The 13984-nt window shown below is 49.8% G+C and overlaps 1 protein-coding gene across 12 annotated transcripts in view; it reads right to left on the bottom strand.

Annotated features, from left to right (window-relative positions):
- Positions 1 to 13984, bottom strand: part of LOC144178022 (papilin-like) — a 758094-nt gene that overhangs the window by 456001 nt on the left and 288109 nt on the right. For all 12 annotated transcript variants that reach the window (XM_077705608.1, XM_077705588.1, XM_077705615.1 and 9 more), the window contains exon 5: positions 2668 to 2889. In XM_077705608.1, the coding sequence (XP_077561734.1) occupies positions 2668 to 2889 (222 nt within the window). The remainder of the gene's footprint in view (positions 1 to 2667; positions 2890 to 13984) is intronic.

Here is a 13984-nt window from a genome sequence, read left to right as displayed (position 1 = left end):
AAAACAAAATCTTAATTCATTAACCGTAGTAAAAAAAAACGTCTCCCTATATATATATATATATATATATATATATATATATATATATATATATATAGGGAGACATACCACACAAAGCGCGCGCCGAAATAGTAGATGCACAGGAAGAAGTAACTGTACTCTGATGAAGGCAAGTCCCTTTGCCGCTACGTGAGTAAACATTCTCTGTTATTGTTCATTGTTCTTCCTGTGGGTTCGATTCTTTACTTATACTCTAAATATATAATATATATACAAATATATATATATATATATATATATATCAATTCTAAACGACCTACCAAGCTTCCCGGGGAACCCCGTGTCATGTGTAACAGGTCTGTCGGAAACGATTTACTGCGGCACACGGCCCGTGATTACTGATCTGATTAACAATAAATTAAGAATATTATTACAGGTTCCATGTGCCGGAAGTTTTAAAAGAAGAGTGTTGTGAGTGATTCGGACAAAGGCTTTTGAAAAGCCTACATTTAATCCTAATGTGAACGATTTGTTCTCGGGATTTGTAAGATCGTAGCCAATGCACTAGACTGTAGCGACCGAAATTAATTTTAATTAAACCGTTTCACTTCAGACGGATTAGTTCTTTTTGTCATTGCCGCGGAAGTTCGGTAGATGAGTGTTTCCGAAAAGCAATTTATTTAGTTCTTAACACATTTTATTTCTAAGGAAAACGGATACTCATACAAAAATAATACGCTCTAAGCCCTTAAAAATACCAGCAAAATAGATATGGACCTATAAAAATCAAGGACGTCCTTTGGACCTCCTTTGTGGAAAGCAGCTAGTATGGGCTTCTGCATTTGATGGATTGATTGTAGGTTTGATTGATGGATTCATGGATTGATGGATTGAATTATTGTTGAACGCGCCGACTCAGTGCACGCGATGAGGCGCGCTGTAGTGGAGGGCTCCGGATTAGTTTTGACCACCTGGGGGTCTTTAACCTGCGCGAAATGTACTACACACGGGCGTTTTTGCTTTTCGCGTCGATCAGAAAAGCGGCCGCCGAGGCCGGGAATCGAAACCGCGACCTCGTGCTCAACAGAGCAACGCCTTAGCCACTGAGTCACTGCGGTGGGTTCCTGCATTTTAAAAGGAAATATACCAGTGTCAAGAGCTAAGTTGTAAATGTGAATTACCATAGGACAAAAATGTCTATTACGTGCATAACCTTTTGCATTTTGATACCGAATGCGGCTTCGCCTTTACTAAATTTCATGCGCTTTGAAATCTGATAAAGCATCCTTGTCATTACACCAAGTGAGGGAAAGGCAGTTATGCATATCGCCACGAAGCCATAGATGACACAGTGGTCTTGAACGAAAAGCAACTTTATTGAAGCGAACTTGTGCTCCCCTAACAACTCAAAAAATACACCGGCGGCGAAGTAGCAGTCAACAATGTTACATGCGCGGGCGAGTGTCGGTGATTCGAATGCAGCGGCGTCTGCTATGCGGGCATTTATCTCCAGGCGCGGGAGTTTCTCGAACAGTCCAATTAAATCGAGAACACACTCGATAAAAAAATACTGTTCTAGGCTAGTGGCGTTAGGGCGAAACATTCTCCCTGTCAAATGAGACAATCCGTGCGGCATCAGAAAGGATAAACGGAACACGCCCTTCACTCGGAGCACAGATAATACAGCCTTGGCGCAGCCGGGCGATATACACCAAAACATAAATAAACAAAGTAACTGCTTGCTTCACGGCAATATAATTATCTATGTAGTCAAGGGCACTGGGATTGTTTTCACTATCTACAAGCGAAATGAAATAATCATCGAATGTGTCAGCTAGAAATCTGAAGTGATTTTTTCGTCCTCAATAACCAGACGGCTGGGTACACGTGATTGTTTGTTGCGCAACGGTGCGTTTACTCTATTCCAAACAATTTTATGATCCATAATGGCATTGAATTAGTTTATATAGTAGTGGTTTTTCGCGTTGTTTAGAATAGCGTTCTGTTTATTATGGTACTGTTTCGTTTCCTCAGAAATCATTTTGAAGACACATGGCATGACCCAGTGCTTCCGAGGTCCTTTAGGTGTTTCCAGCGTCTTCTACTGGAAGCCTTTCTTTTTAAAATATGAACGTGTAAACAATAGAATGAACCTCAAATTCATTGATGGGCCCTCGCTTGTCCCCTTTCGCCCTTAGCTTCCAGGTCAGTGCTACCGGTGCGGTGCTTATTGCCACACCGCTGGAGAAAGGGTAAGACCTGCTGCGGTACGCCAAAGGCTAGGCCCCACGTTAACTCAGACGTCGCTTTCTTTTGAAGGCAACGTCATGGGCCTCGCCAAAATTACCGGTTGGTGTAGAATGTCTCGTTGACAAAAATTGTTCGAGTCGGCTTCGCATCTCCTGTTTTCTTCAGTAGATAAACCATCTCCAGTGGTCCTAGCTAACCAACGCATCAGACTGGAGCGACCGAAATAAATTTCAATTCCACCGTTGCACTTCAGACGGATTGGATATGAAAGTTATGGGCTCACGAATGTCGGGGCTAAAGAGCACACGCTCAAACAAAAATGAAGCGGCCAACCTGCCCTCTTCAAAGCGGAAAGGCGTTTTACGAGCTTGACCGCGAAGTGAGAAGGGCCGTTGACAAGATCGGCACTACACTCACCTTGAAACTCGTGGGGCTCAAGGAGCCCTCGGGGCACGCATGCAGCTTCCAAGTGGCGCCCAATCTCCTGCGACGTCTCCTCCTCGAGCACGTGTCTGGCGAGAACGCTCACGTGTGTCGCGTCCGGAGGGCACACACTGGGCGGCGCGGCCTTCTCCGCCTGGCCGCACCGGTGCAGAATGGCGTAGCTAGTGTAGTCCGTGGCAACCACAGCCAGTGTTTCTGCAGTAGTGGAAGATCCAAAGAGCAAACGTCAGCGAGTTTCGAACCGTACAGCGGCTGAGCATTGTGTTATGCTTCGTACTAAGACAATGTCTGTAGCACCTACATACCACAAGCACGGAAATTCAATGGGAGTTCTATGTATGTTCTGTGTATAGAATATCTATAACAACTGGCAGAGCACACATACTTTGATTAAGCACTGCTTTATCTTGAAGCGAAACTGATGCATATAAAATTTGATGCATATGAAATTTTGATGCATAGTGGCTGCATATCATATCATTCATATCAACTGATGCATATCAAATTGATGATGATGCTTGGATTTTAATGGCGCAAGTCCAACTACGGGCAAAGAGCGCCAAACAAAAGTGATTACATGAGAGCGACATGAAAGTAAAAGTGGAATATTTCAGTAAAAATAAACAGTGTAAAACGCAATGTAATGAAGATGACTGGTGTAAAGGGGAAGATTGTAAGATGCATGATAAGAAATCAGATGTAAGAATTTACGTCCGTAAGAAACTCAAAAACACGTTTGATTGAAAAATGGGCTCGTTTCCTAAGACGTATGATGGGTGTGGTGGAATATGTCATGCGTATAGTTGTGGGAAGTGTTTGCGTAGTGTTCTGTCAAGTGCCTTGCATTGTATGAGAATGTGGATCACGGATAGGGCCTCTCCGCACCTGCTGCACAGAGGTCTTAGAGATCCAGTGGGTAGGTGTGAGTGCGTTGCATGTGTGTGCCCTATCCGTAATTTAGCCAAGGCTACTTCTGTGTATCAATTGCGTGTCGGTGGTGTATTGTCCCAAGTGTGGTTTTATTACGTGTAACTTGTTCTTTCTTTGTTCACTCCAGTGCGTTGCCATGTTTTGCGAAGTTGTTTCCTGATGTGTGGCTTCACGTGGTTATGTTTACTGTATTCAAGAGTGTAGCCGCAGCGGCTTTGTTTCCGGCTGTACCACAGTGGCCAGGGACCCAGCAAATGACCAGCTCAAATTTTTCGACATGCACAGGCATAATACCCTTGACGATCAGATTTACAACGCGATTTTTCGAAGACCTTGTTGACGACAATGCCGGCACAACACTGAGGGAATTTGTAGAGATAATGGATTGTGGCATGTGGCTTTGAAGTATAGAATAAACAAAAAGAAATACACCATAAGCCTCTACCGTAGAGATACTAGCATTACTATTCAGAGTTCTAGTGCCATTAAGGCCGGGTCCATGCGCCGCGCAGGACACTGAGGTTGCAGTTTTAGAGGCGTCCATATAAAATTCAGAACACTGATACTCCTGCTGTAAATACAACAAGTGCCGCAGAATTGCACATGTGGGAGCTCGGTTTTTATCTATATGTGTGAAAGATGTGTCGCATGATACAGGGTGGAGATGCCATGGTGCTATAAAATCTGTTACAGAAGTTTGGATGGTGTCTTAAAAGGAGACTGCTAGCTCTGACGCTTCCTCTCTGACTCTGTAAGAGAAGGGCGCCGAGAATGACGGTTGATTTAGAAGGAGTGCAGTCATAGATGTATCATAAAAAACTGATCTAAAAAGATGGTGAGGCATGGATGAAATGTTAAAAGCATAAAAGAGATCTGTGTATGCTCGCTCTTGTTGCACTCCACATAGAGGCTCTCGACCAGGCTAGTGCGGAAGACGCCACATGACAGGCTCAAGCCCCAGATGAACCACTGGCTCCAACATTTTGAGGCATGTTTTACTTGCTGATCCATAAACAACACTTCCATAGTCCAATCGTGAACCTATCAGGCTATTAAAAACAGGTAAAAGAAGTTGTTTGTCAGCGCCATATTGAGAGTGGGAGTGAACCTTGATTATATTGTGACGTGGATATTTGTCAAGCCGCGATGCCTTGCTCGCGATGTGTGCGATCGCCCCTGGTTACTGTGTGTTTGATCGCCGTGCAGAGTTCAATCCCCAGTTAGTGCTACGTGCCGTGCTTCTTGGCAAGCCAGACGACGACGTAAATGTGTGGGTCCACCACTCGCGGGCCAGACTGATTCAGCCATATTCACTGAGCCTCGCCATGCTGCCTCTACTCTTCGGTGTAGCGCTACGCCTAATAAATAGGTACATCTCCATCCTGCTGTCTACATCTCCGTCCACTAAGACGCAACGCTGGTGGAGGAGCCGGGTTTTCGGATGCATGGCACCCTGCCAGCCCAGAAAGGCCGTGTCTCATCAACACGCCGGTCCATCGGATCAGTCGGCGCAAGCTCGGTCTCTCTCCTAAATTACCGGGCCTTTCCAATGTCGGCACCCGTAAGGCCCCGCAAGCTCCTATTATGGCCGCACCACAGGTGGTAATTCACCAGCATCGCGAACACAATAAATTCCACGGGGATGCCTTCCAGGACGTGGAAGACTGGGTTGCTCACTTCGAGCGTGTTGCCACTTTTAATCAGTGGGATGATGCGCTGAAACTGCGGCAGGTATACCACTCGTTGGAAGACGGCGCTCGTATTTGGTACGAGAACCACGAGGCTACATTCACGACGTTGATAGACTTCCGCCAGGAGCTTCAGTAAGCCTTTTCCGACCCATATGTCCTGAGCTCGCGCTGCGGATGCTGGAGTCAAGAATCCATAAACCCAACGAAAGTGTCACCATGTTTGCCGTGGACATGGCACGCCTTTTTCGCCGCGCTGATGCTTCCATGTCGGACGCGAAGAAACGTCGCTACCTTATGCACAGCGTCAAGGAGCAACTTTTTGCCGGCCTTGTCCTAAACCCGCCACGCACTGTGCAAGAGTTCATCAGGGAGGCCACGGCTATCGAGCGGGCTGTGCGGGAGCGAAGTCGTCAGTATTCTCGGAGGTCCGGCAACGCTCCCGGAACCGCTGCCAGCCTGTCGAGCGATGACAGCTCTTTGCCGGAACTGATCAGGTCGGTCTTGCGCGAAGATCTAGGCAAACTTGGAATTGCGACTCCACAGCCGACACCCTCCATGACCAGGATTGTGCACGAAGAGCTGCGTCAAGCATTCTCACCTCCCGACCCGCCCGTGCAAGAGAGCCCCGCAAGCTACGCAGCAGCCATGCGTCGGCAGCCAGCAAACCTGCCGACTGTCCCTTTCCGTAAGCCACCCCCGCTTGTGCAGTTGTGGTCCACTTCGCAGGCGAAATTCCCACCGACCCGGGTTCGCAAAACGGATTTGTGGCGCACAGCTGACTGGCAACCCCTGTGCTATCAGTTAGCCTGGCAACGTCTATAGACGGTGCCCCTACCGCGAGATCGGACTACGTGGCTTCTCTCCGGCTGCTCCTCCTCCCCGTCTTGGGGGCCGACCGAAATCTCCGACTACTTGACTGCACGCAACACCACGTCGCCTACTCGTCGATCGCGCTCACCGTCTCCAGCACCGCACCTCCCACCGACCCGTCGCGCCCCTCGAGACGGCCCCGACGTCCAGTTTTCCACCCCCCGGCGGGGAAACTAGACGAAGCGACCTGGGGAAGCAAGGTTGCTGATTGCAGAAGCTCGGAACACCTTCCACCGCCCCCGACGTCAACCAACGGATGTGCCGCTACTACTCAACGGGAACAAAGCGCCCATACAGTATTGCCGCAGGGTAAGCACACAACGACGACGACGCTTAACGCCGACGAAGGCGCTAGTGCTGAGATCAGGGTTTCTGTCGATGTGCAGGAGGTGACCGCTTTGCTGGACACCGGAGCAGATTACTCAATCGTGAGCTAGCAATTTGCCGAGCACTTGCGCAAGGTGGGACGGGCCTCAGTTTCGGTCCGCTGGAGGCCACCTCATGACGCCAGTCGGGAAATGCACGGCTAGGATTCGTCTAGGAGGCTCCGATTTTGTTGGCACTTTCGTCATTCTACCTCGGTGCTGCAAAGACTTAATCTTCGGCATGGATTTCTTGCGCGAATACAACGCCGTTATAGACATCGGTGAGGGCAGGGTGAGCCTTTCGACGAACCTGCCTCCAGTACACCCTACTGAGCACCGACTTCTACCGCTGCGTATCGCTGCTGACGACGTAAGTGTGCCGTTACGATCATGCGCGTTCGTCGCAGTATCGTGCGACGATCCTTGCACTGCCGATGGCGTTGCTGAGCTGCACACATCACTCTTCCTCGACCATGGCTTTGCCATCGCGAGACGCCTGGTGCACATGTCCTGTGCCGCGGAAATCTGCTGCTCACCAATTTCGCCAATGACCGCCAGCACATCATGAAAGGAACTACTGTAGCCTTCGTTGAAGCTGTCCACGACACAGAGGGCTGTTACGTGCTCCAAACTAGTGCCAGCTCAACAGCGAGCGCCAAACTCGCAATAGACGTCAGCACCAACCTGTCGTCCGAAAAACGCCGAGCACTCCCGGACCTACTGGAACTGTTTTTCCGGACTGTTTTTCGTCCACGGCAGGTGTCCGTCAAACACATCTGACAAAGCACAGAATAATTACCGAAGAAACAACGAGGCCCATCCGTCAGAACCCGTACCGTGTGGCCCCCAAGGAGCGCGATGCAATACGGCAGCAAGTACAGCAAATGCTGGAAGACGACGTCATCGCACCGTCGAATAGTCCTTCGGCGTCGCCCGTAGTTTTAGCGAAACAGAAAGATGGGACATTACGGTTTTGTGTGGACTACCGCAAACTCAACGAGGTCACCAAAAAAGATGCCTACCCGTTGCCTCGCATTGACGACTCCCTCGACAGACTACGACACGCCCGCTATTTTTCTTCTATGGACTTAAAAAGCGGGTATTGGCAGATCGAGGTCAATGAACGGGACCGCAAGAAAACCGCTTTTGTGACGCCTGATGGACTGTACGAATTTAAATTGTTGCCGTTCGGGTTGTGTTCCGCTCCAGCCCCTTTTCAAAGACCGTGCTGTCGGGCCTAAAGTGGCAAACTTGCTTGGTGTATCTGGACGACGTGATCGCGTTTTTCCACCACGTTTGAAGAACACCTCGAACGTCTCACGTTCGTCCTCGAGGCAATACGATCCGCCGGACTTACACTAAAGCCTGAAAAGTGTCATTTTGGGTACGAGAAACTTGTGTTCCTCGGCCATGTGGTTAGCAGTACTGGAGTTCGACCTGATCCTGCTAAGACTAAAGTGGTATCCCAGTTCCCCGTGCCAACCAACAAGAAAGCCGTGAGGTGCTTTTTGGGGCTATGCTCCAATTACCGACGATTTATACAGGACTTCGCCCGCATTGCAGCTCGGCTGACCAACCTTACAAGGGATGATGTCGTGTTCCTTTGGAATGACGACAAACAGAGGGCGTTCGACGAGCTGCGCCAACGGTTGCAAACCCCTCCGGTCTTGACCCATTTCGACGAGAACGCCACCACCATACTTCACACCGACGCCAGTAACGTTGGACTAGGAGCGGTTGTTCTGCAATGGCAAGACGGCGCCGAAAGGCTGATAGCTTACCCCAGCCGAACGTTGTCTTCTTCGGAAGCCAACTACTCGGCCACCGAAAAAGAGTGCCTCGCCGTCGTTTGGGCAGTACTTAAATTTCGACCATACCTGTATGGCCGTCCATTTACAGTGGTCACTGACCATCACTCGCTCTGCTGGTTGATGAGCCTAAAAGACCCGTCTGAACGATTAGCTCGGGGGAGCCTTCGGCTTCAAGAATTTGCCGTCAAAGTCGTTTACAAGTCAGGCCAAGAGCATGCCGACGCCGATTGTCTCTCCCGAGCCCCAGCTGTCCCTGCATCGGGGAATGACTGCACCGATGACGACGCTTTTCTTGGCGTGCTGGACACATCCCCCGTGTCAGAACAGCAGCTAGGGGACTCCGAGCTACGGCCGCTGATTGATTTCTTGGGGGGACGTTCGCCCACTGGGCCGCGGGTGTTTTCAAGAGCGCTTTCATCCTTCAGTGTCCGTGGTTGTGTCCTCTATAAAGCGAACTTTTCTCCGCGTGGTCGAAGCTACCTGCTTGTTGTTCCAGCAATACTTCGTAACGAGGCTCTGCAGGCTTGCCACGATGAGCCGACGGCGGTTCACCTCGGCTTCACCCATACCCTGACTAGGATCCAGCAGTCATACTACTGGCCAAAACTTTCTGCAGCGTGCGGCATTACGTGCGCACGTGCCGTGAATGTCAACGACGGAAAGCGCCACCACTTAGGCCAGCGGGCCTCCTGCACCCTGTCCAAATCCCCGAGAAGCCGTTTGAACAGGTCGGAATGGACCGGTTGGGACCATTTCCGACGTCGTCCGCGGGAAACAAGTGGATTGTAGTCGCCACCGACTGCCTCACTCGGTATGCCGAAACAAAAGCCCTCCAAAGAGGAGCTGCATTCGAGGTTGCCAAGTTTTTCATTGACAACATTGTTCTCCGGCATGGTGCCCCGGCCATTGCTATTACGGACAGAGGCAAAGCGTTTACTGCTGGGCTTGTCGACGCAGTGATGTAACTCAGCGGTACTGGACATCGGACCTCAACAGCGTACAACCCGCAGACAAATGGTTTGACTGAACGGCTACAAAACAATAGCGGATATGCTCAGTATGTACACCGACGCCGAGCACAAGACCTGGGACGCCGTATTGCCATTCATTTACATTCGCTTACAATACGGCTCAACAAGACACGACCCGGATGACACCGTTCTTCCTCCTTTACGGCCGTCCCGTGACCACTATGTTGGACGCAATGCTGCCTCACGAAACCAGCAACGACAACATGCAGCTAAATAAGTTTACGGAACGAGCGGAAGAGGCGCGTCAACTGGCGCGCTTACGAACAAGGCAGCAGCAGCGCTATGACACGCACGGTAACAACCTCCGCCACAGGACTGCCGTCTTCAAACCCGGTGAACGAGTCTGGGTATGGGCTCCTGTTCGACGTCGAGGACTCTCTGAAAAGCTCCGCAAACGCTACTTTGGTAATTATAGAGTTTTGCGCCAACTTAGCGACGTAACCTACGAAGTTGTGGACGACGGAATCGTTTCTCAAACGATTCCGTCGACGGAATCGTTGCGGCATTGTCGGACGACGGAATCGTTGCGGCATTGTCCCTCAACGAAACGTTGAGGGACAATTCAGCAAGCGCATTCATTTCTTTTTAAATGCAGAGCATTTCTTTAACTCACGATGTCACCCGTTCTAGTTTTCCATCGTAGTCCGCACCCCTCCCCCTACACTATAGAAAAAAATAACACTTACCGGCGTCTGGTTTCGATCCCACGACCCTGCGGGCGGAACGCGAGGTACATGGTGCTCTACCCACTGCGCGACAAAGCCGACTCAGAATGGAGGGCTACGAAGGCGCCTTATATCCTTGACTCGTTCAAACTACGTCAAGAAGCTGCTGATACAACGCATTCACTACCTGTGGGCGGAAGGCGAGGTACATGGTGCTCTTACCATTGCGCCACAATAATCACACCCACCTGCTAATAAATGATGTCATACCCACCTGCTAATAAATGATGTCACGTGACCACGTAATCACGTCTCCTCATTTAATTACAATACAACAACCAACAGCAACAAGTGCAACAACATTAACGTAACGCAAACTACCTAACGTCGTGCGCCCCCGGAAATGCTCTGCATTTGATCGTGCCCCTCGCGAGGGGGATGTTTAGTTTCCTGCCGCAGCAAGAACCAGGCGGCCTCCTGCGCAGTTTGTGGCGCATACCCACTTGGGGGATTGGCCAGGATCGTTTCACTTACTACAAGCCGCTTACGGCAGGGTTTGACTGTTTTTCTTTTCTGGTGGTCTGGAAGTGGGGGTGTGGATTGTATGCAGGGGCAGGTTATACGCGCGAAAATACGGTATAAACTCTTTCGCGCCTTCTCAGTATGCTTGCAGCAAGCATGAGAGAGAGTGTAATGGATCCTACAGCCTCTATTTCAGCACGACTTGTGAAATGCTTTCGGATTTCCGCATTTAGGCACTGCTAAGTGTCTACCACCGAGAAAGTGCCAAGCGTTCCGAGAAAGTGCCAAGCGCCAATACCGAGAAAGTGCCAAGCGTTCGTGCATGTTTGCCTCGAGCACACGTTGGTCAAGCTAGCGTCACTAAATAAAGGCTTTTAGAGTATCGGCACTCTTTTCTCTCATTGCTATGTGCCGCCAGGATTTTCATTGGTCGGTCGGCACCACTTGATATTAAATGCGAAGCATCTCATGCTCGGTGCTGTGTCCCTCCCTCCCTTTTCGTTGTTGTACGCCGTCCACACACCCACTGCGCATGCCTGGCCAGGCACCGCTCATGATGATTCTGGCAGGATGCCCCTAGGGATTGGCCAACCAAAGAATCCATCACGAGATAGCTTCGCGTTCAAACACCGTCATCATCTCCCCGTAGGGGAACCCTGAGTAGTATGCAAGGCATTCCTCCTCTCCTCTCCGACGCTCCTCTCCTCTCCGGCACTCCTCCTCTCCTCTCCGAAGGTCCTCTCCTATCCGGGATTGTGCAACAAACGGCAACACCTGCCGCTCTGCGCGCGATAATGCGAAGCAGCTTAGGGTTAGAGACGCGACAGTAGCCGCTGCATACTCCGCTGGAGGCGCCACTGCAGCTCCGCGGTATAAATGACGCACGCGCGCACCCCGCTCCCCTCATTCTCCTCCCGCAACGCCTCGATCGAACTGAAAACTAACGAGAACTTGAGTCGACCCCATGGCTGCTTCGCATACTACTCAGGGTTCCCCTACGAAAAGATGGTGAAATTTTTTCCAAGAGGTTTGCACGCATCGGGACGATGTTCTCTCGACGGGGCGGGGGCGGGGGGGGGGAAAGTGTCACGTGGCTATTTGTCAAGCCGCGATGCCCTGCTCGCGATGTGTGCGATCGCCCCTGGTTACTGTGTGTTTGATCGCCGTGCAGAGTTCAATCCCCAGTTAGTGCTACGTTCCGTGCTTCTTGGCAAGCCAGATGTCTGAAGACGACGACGTAAATGTGTGGGTCCACCGCTCGCTGGCCAGACTGATTCAGCCATCTTCGCTGAGCCTCGCCGTGCTGCCTCTACTCTCCATTCGAGGGTAAGTTGCGCTTCTTAAGAACACTGAGACGGACACGGGAAAAAAACGTAGACTTTCACGAAAAGACGGCGCACTAGCAACTTATTTATTCGGAACAAAACACACACTTATATAACAACGCAGAATGCAACAAATTCCAAAAAGATGGGGAATGAAAGTGCGACTATTGATAAAAAGATACATATAAAAAGATAGCGGTGGTAGAAGCCGGTCCAGGTGCTGCCGTTAAAAAGATGATTCTAAAAACAGAATCTCACGCTGCGTTAGCGCAATCGAAGGGGTGCTGACGCATTCATCCTCACGTCCTGACATCATTGCAAACGCTTCGTATATATCACGCGACATTTTGCCTTTAGCGCGGAACAAAATGGAGGTTTTTTCAAACTCGACCTCACAGTTGCACTTCGCACGGTGTGCCGCTAGATTTCCTACTATGCTGACCTGTTGGCAGGCATTCCTATGTTCACGCAGTCTTTCGTTAATGCATCGGCCTGATTGTCCGATGTAGAAACGGCCGCATTTCAAAGGTATCTTATATACAACACCCTGCGAGCAATTCACAAATTTTCGCACATGCCGAACCTTGCCTTTTGCCTTAGATGCTGCCTTTTCTTTTCTTAGCTGCAATGCCTTACAAAGGCCACCGAGCTTTAAAGGTGCAGTGAAGACAACTGGTACTTTATGCCTTCCCCCACTTTTTTTAACCTATGGGAAACGCCATGGACGTATTGCAAGACGGCAGGTCGCATGCGTTCTTTCACACCTCCTACTTCTACACCCTTTTTCTTTGACAACTGTTCTCAGGACTTTTTCTGAAACTGAAACTAGCAACGCGTCTCGATAACCACTTTTTTTTAACCGACTGACTTGGAAGCTAAGGCTTTCCGTGATACGGTGGGGGCAAGATTTTTTGACAGCGTTCGAAAGACACGAAAATGCAATTCCACGTTTGATCAGCTTGGTATGGGCAGAGTCGAAAGGGAGTAAGCCGTTTTCAGACCTGGTGCGATAGGACCAGCAAGTGTGTTCAGAAGCTTTTTGAGGCTAAGATCTAAAAATTGCAACCAGTAATTCACAGAAAGCTCATGTGTAAACTGGAGACCACAGTGGGCAGCCTTAAACATCTCCAAAATACCTTCAGAAGCGTCATGAACGTTGCGACTGGAGGGTATGCACACAAGAAAATCGTCAACATAATCAAAACACTTAGACACCTCGTATGCCTTCAAAGAATCCTCCAGCTCTCTGTCGCCACGCGCAAGGTATAGGTCACAAAGCACTGGCGCGATACAAGACTCAATTGGCGCCCCCTCTTTTTGCGAAAAAACATATCCTTGGTGAAAAATGTACAACGAATCTAAACACAACTCCAGTAGACACAAGCAGTTCGTGGAGGAAATACCCACTTCGTTTTGGAATCGCACATTCCCGTAAACATCTATGCTCTGCTCCACCGCTAACAAAACATTGTCTTGGGGTACGCTATAAAATAAGTCTTGCACGTCAAATGAGAACGAGTTCATACAGGGGCTGTCTTTTAGGTACTCTACAACTTCGTCCGAGCTTCTTATCAAGAAGGGATCATCTATTGGCAACTTTTTTAAGTGCCCCTGAAGGAAAGTGGCCACATGTCTCTGCCAATTACCTTTGTCTACTACTATAGTCCTGAAAGGTTTATCCTCCTTGTGAGTCTTCAGCGTGAAGAAAGGGCGGAGACTGACCTGCGTGCTGCTTTTGATTGCTTTGGCCAGATGCTCTAGACCCAACTCGTTGCACAGCTTTTCGGCAGACGTTCGCATCTTTTTCAGATGCTTTTCTTTAACGCCCTCCTCTCGCTGGAAGTTCTTGGTGATGGCTGCTTCTGCCTTCTCCTGATACTGCACTTCTTCAAGAACTGCGAATTCTCCGGTTTTGTCGGACTGCAGGGGCACAAGTCCACTGTCATGGAGGAAATCGACGGTTTCTTTGAAAGTCCAGCCTAAACCATTTGCAAATCTCTTGCAGCCAGTTCGCAATCAACCCCCTCGGTAATGCAAGCGGCTTTCCCGCTCTCCAGAGCACAGTTGGCAACAGTGTGCA

This window comes from Haemaphysalis longicornis, unplaced genomic scaffold (genome assembly GCF_048455015.1).
Source record: "Haemaphysalis longicornis isolate Haplotype H1 unplaced genomic scaffold, Haemaphysalis longicornis Haplotype H1 scaffold_1, whole genome shotgun sequence".
Lineage (NCBI taxonomy): Eukaryota > Metazoa > Arthropoda > Arachnida > Ixodida > Ixodidae > Haemaphysalis > Haemaphysalis longicornis.
The sequence above is the reverse complement of the archived record's forward strand: the minus strand, read 5'-3'. Positions and strand labels throughout refer to the sequence as shown.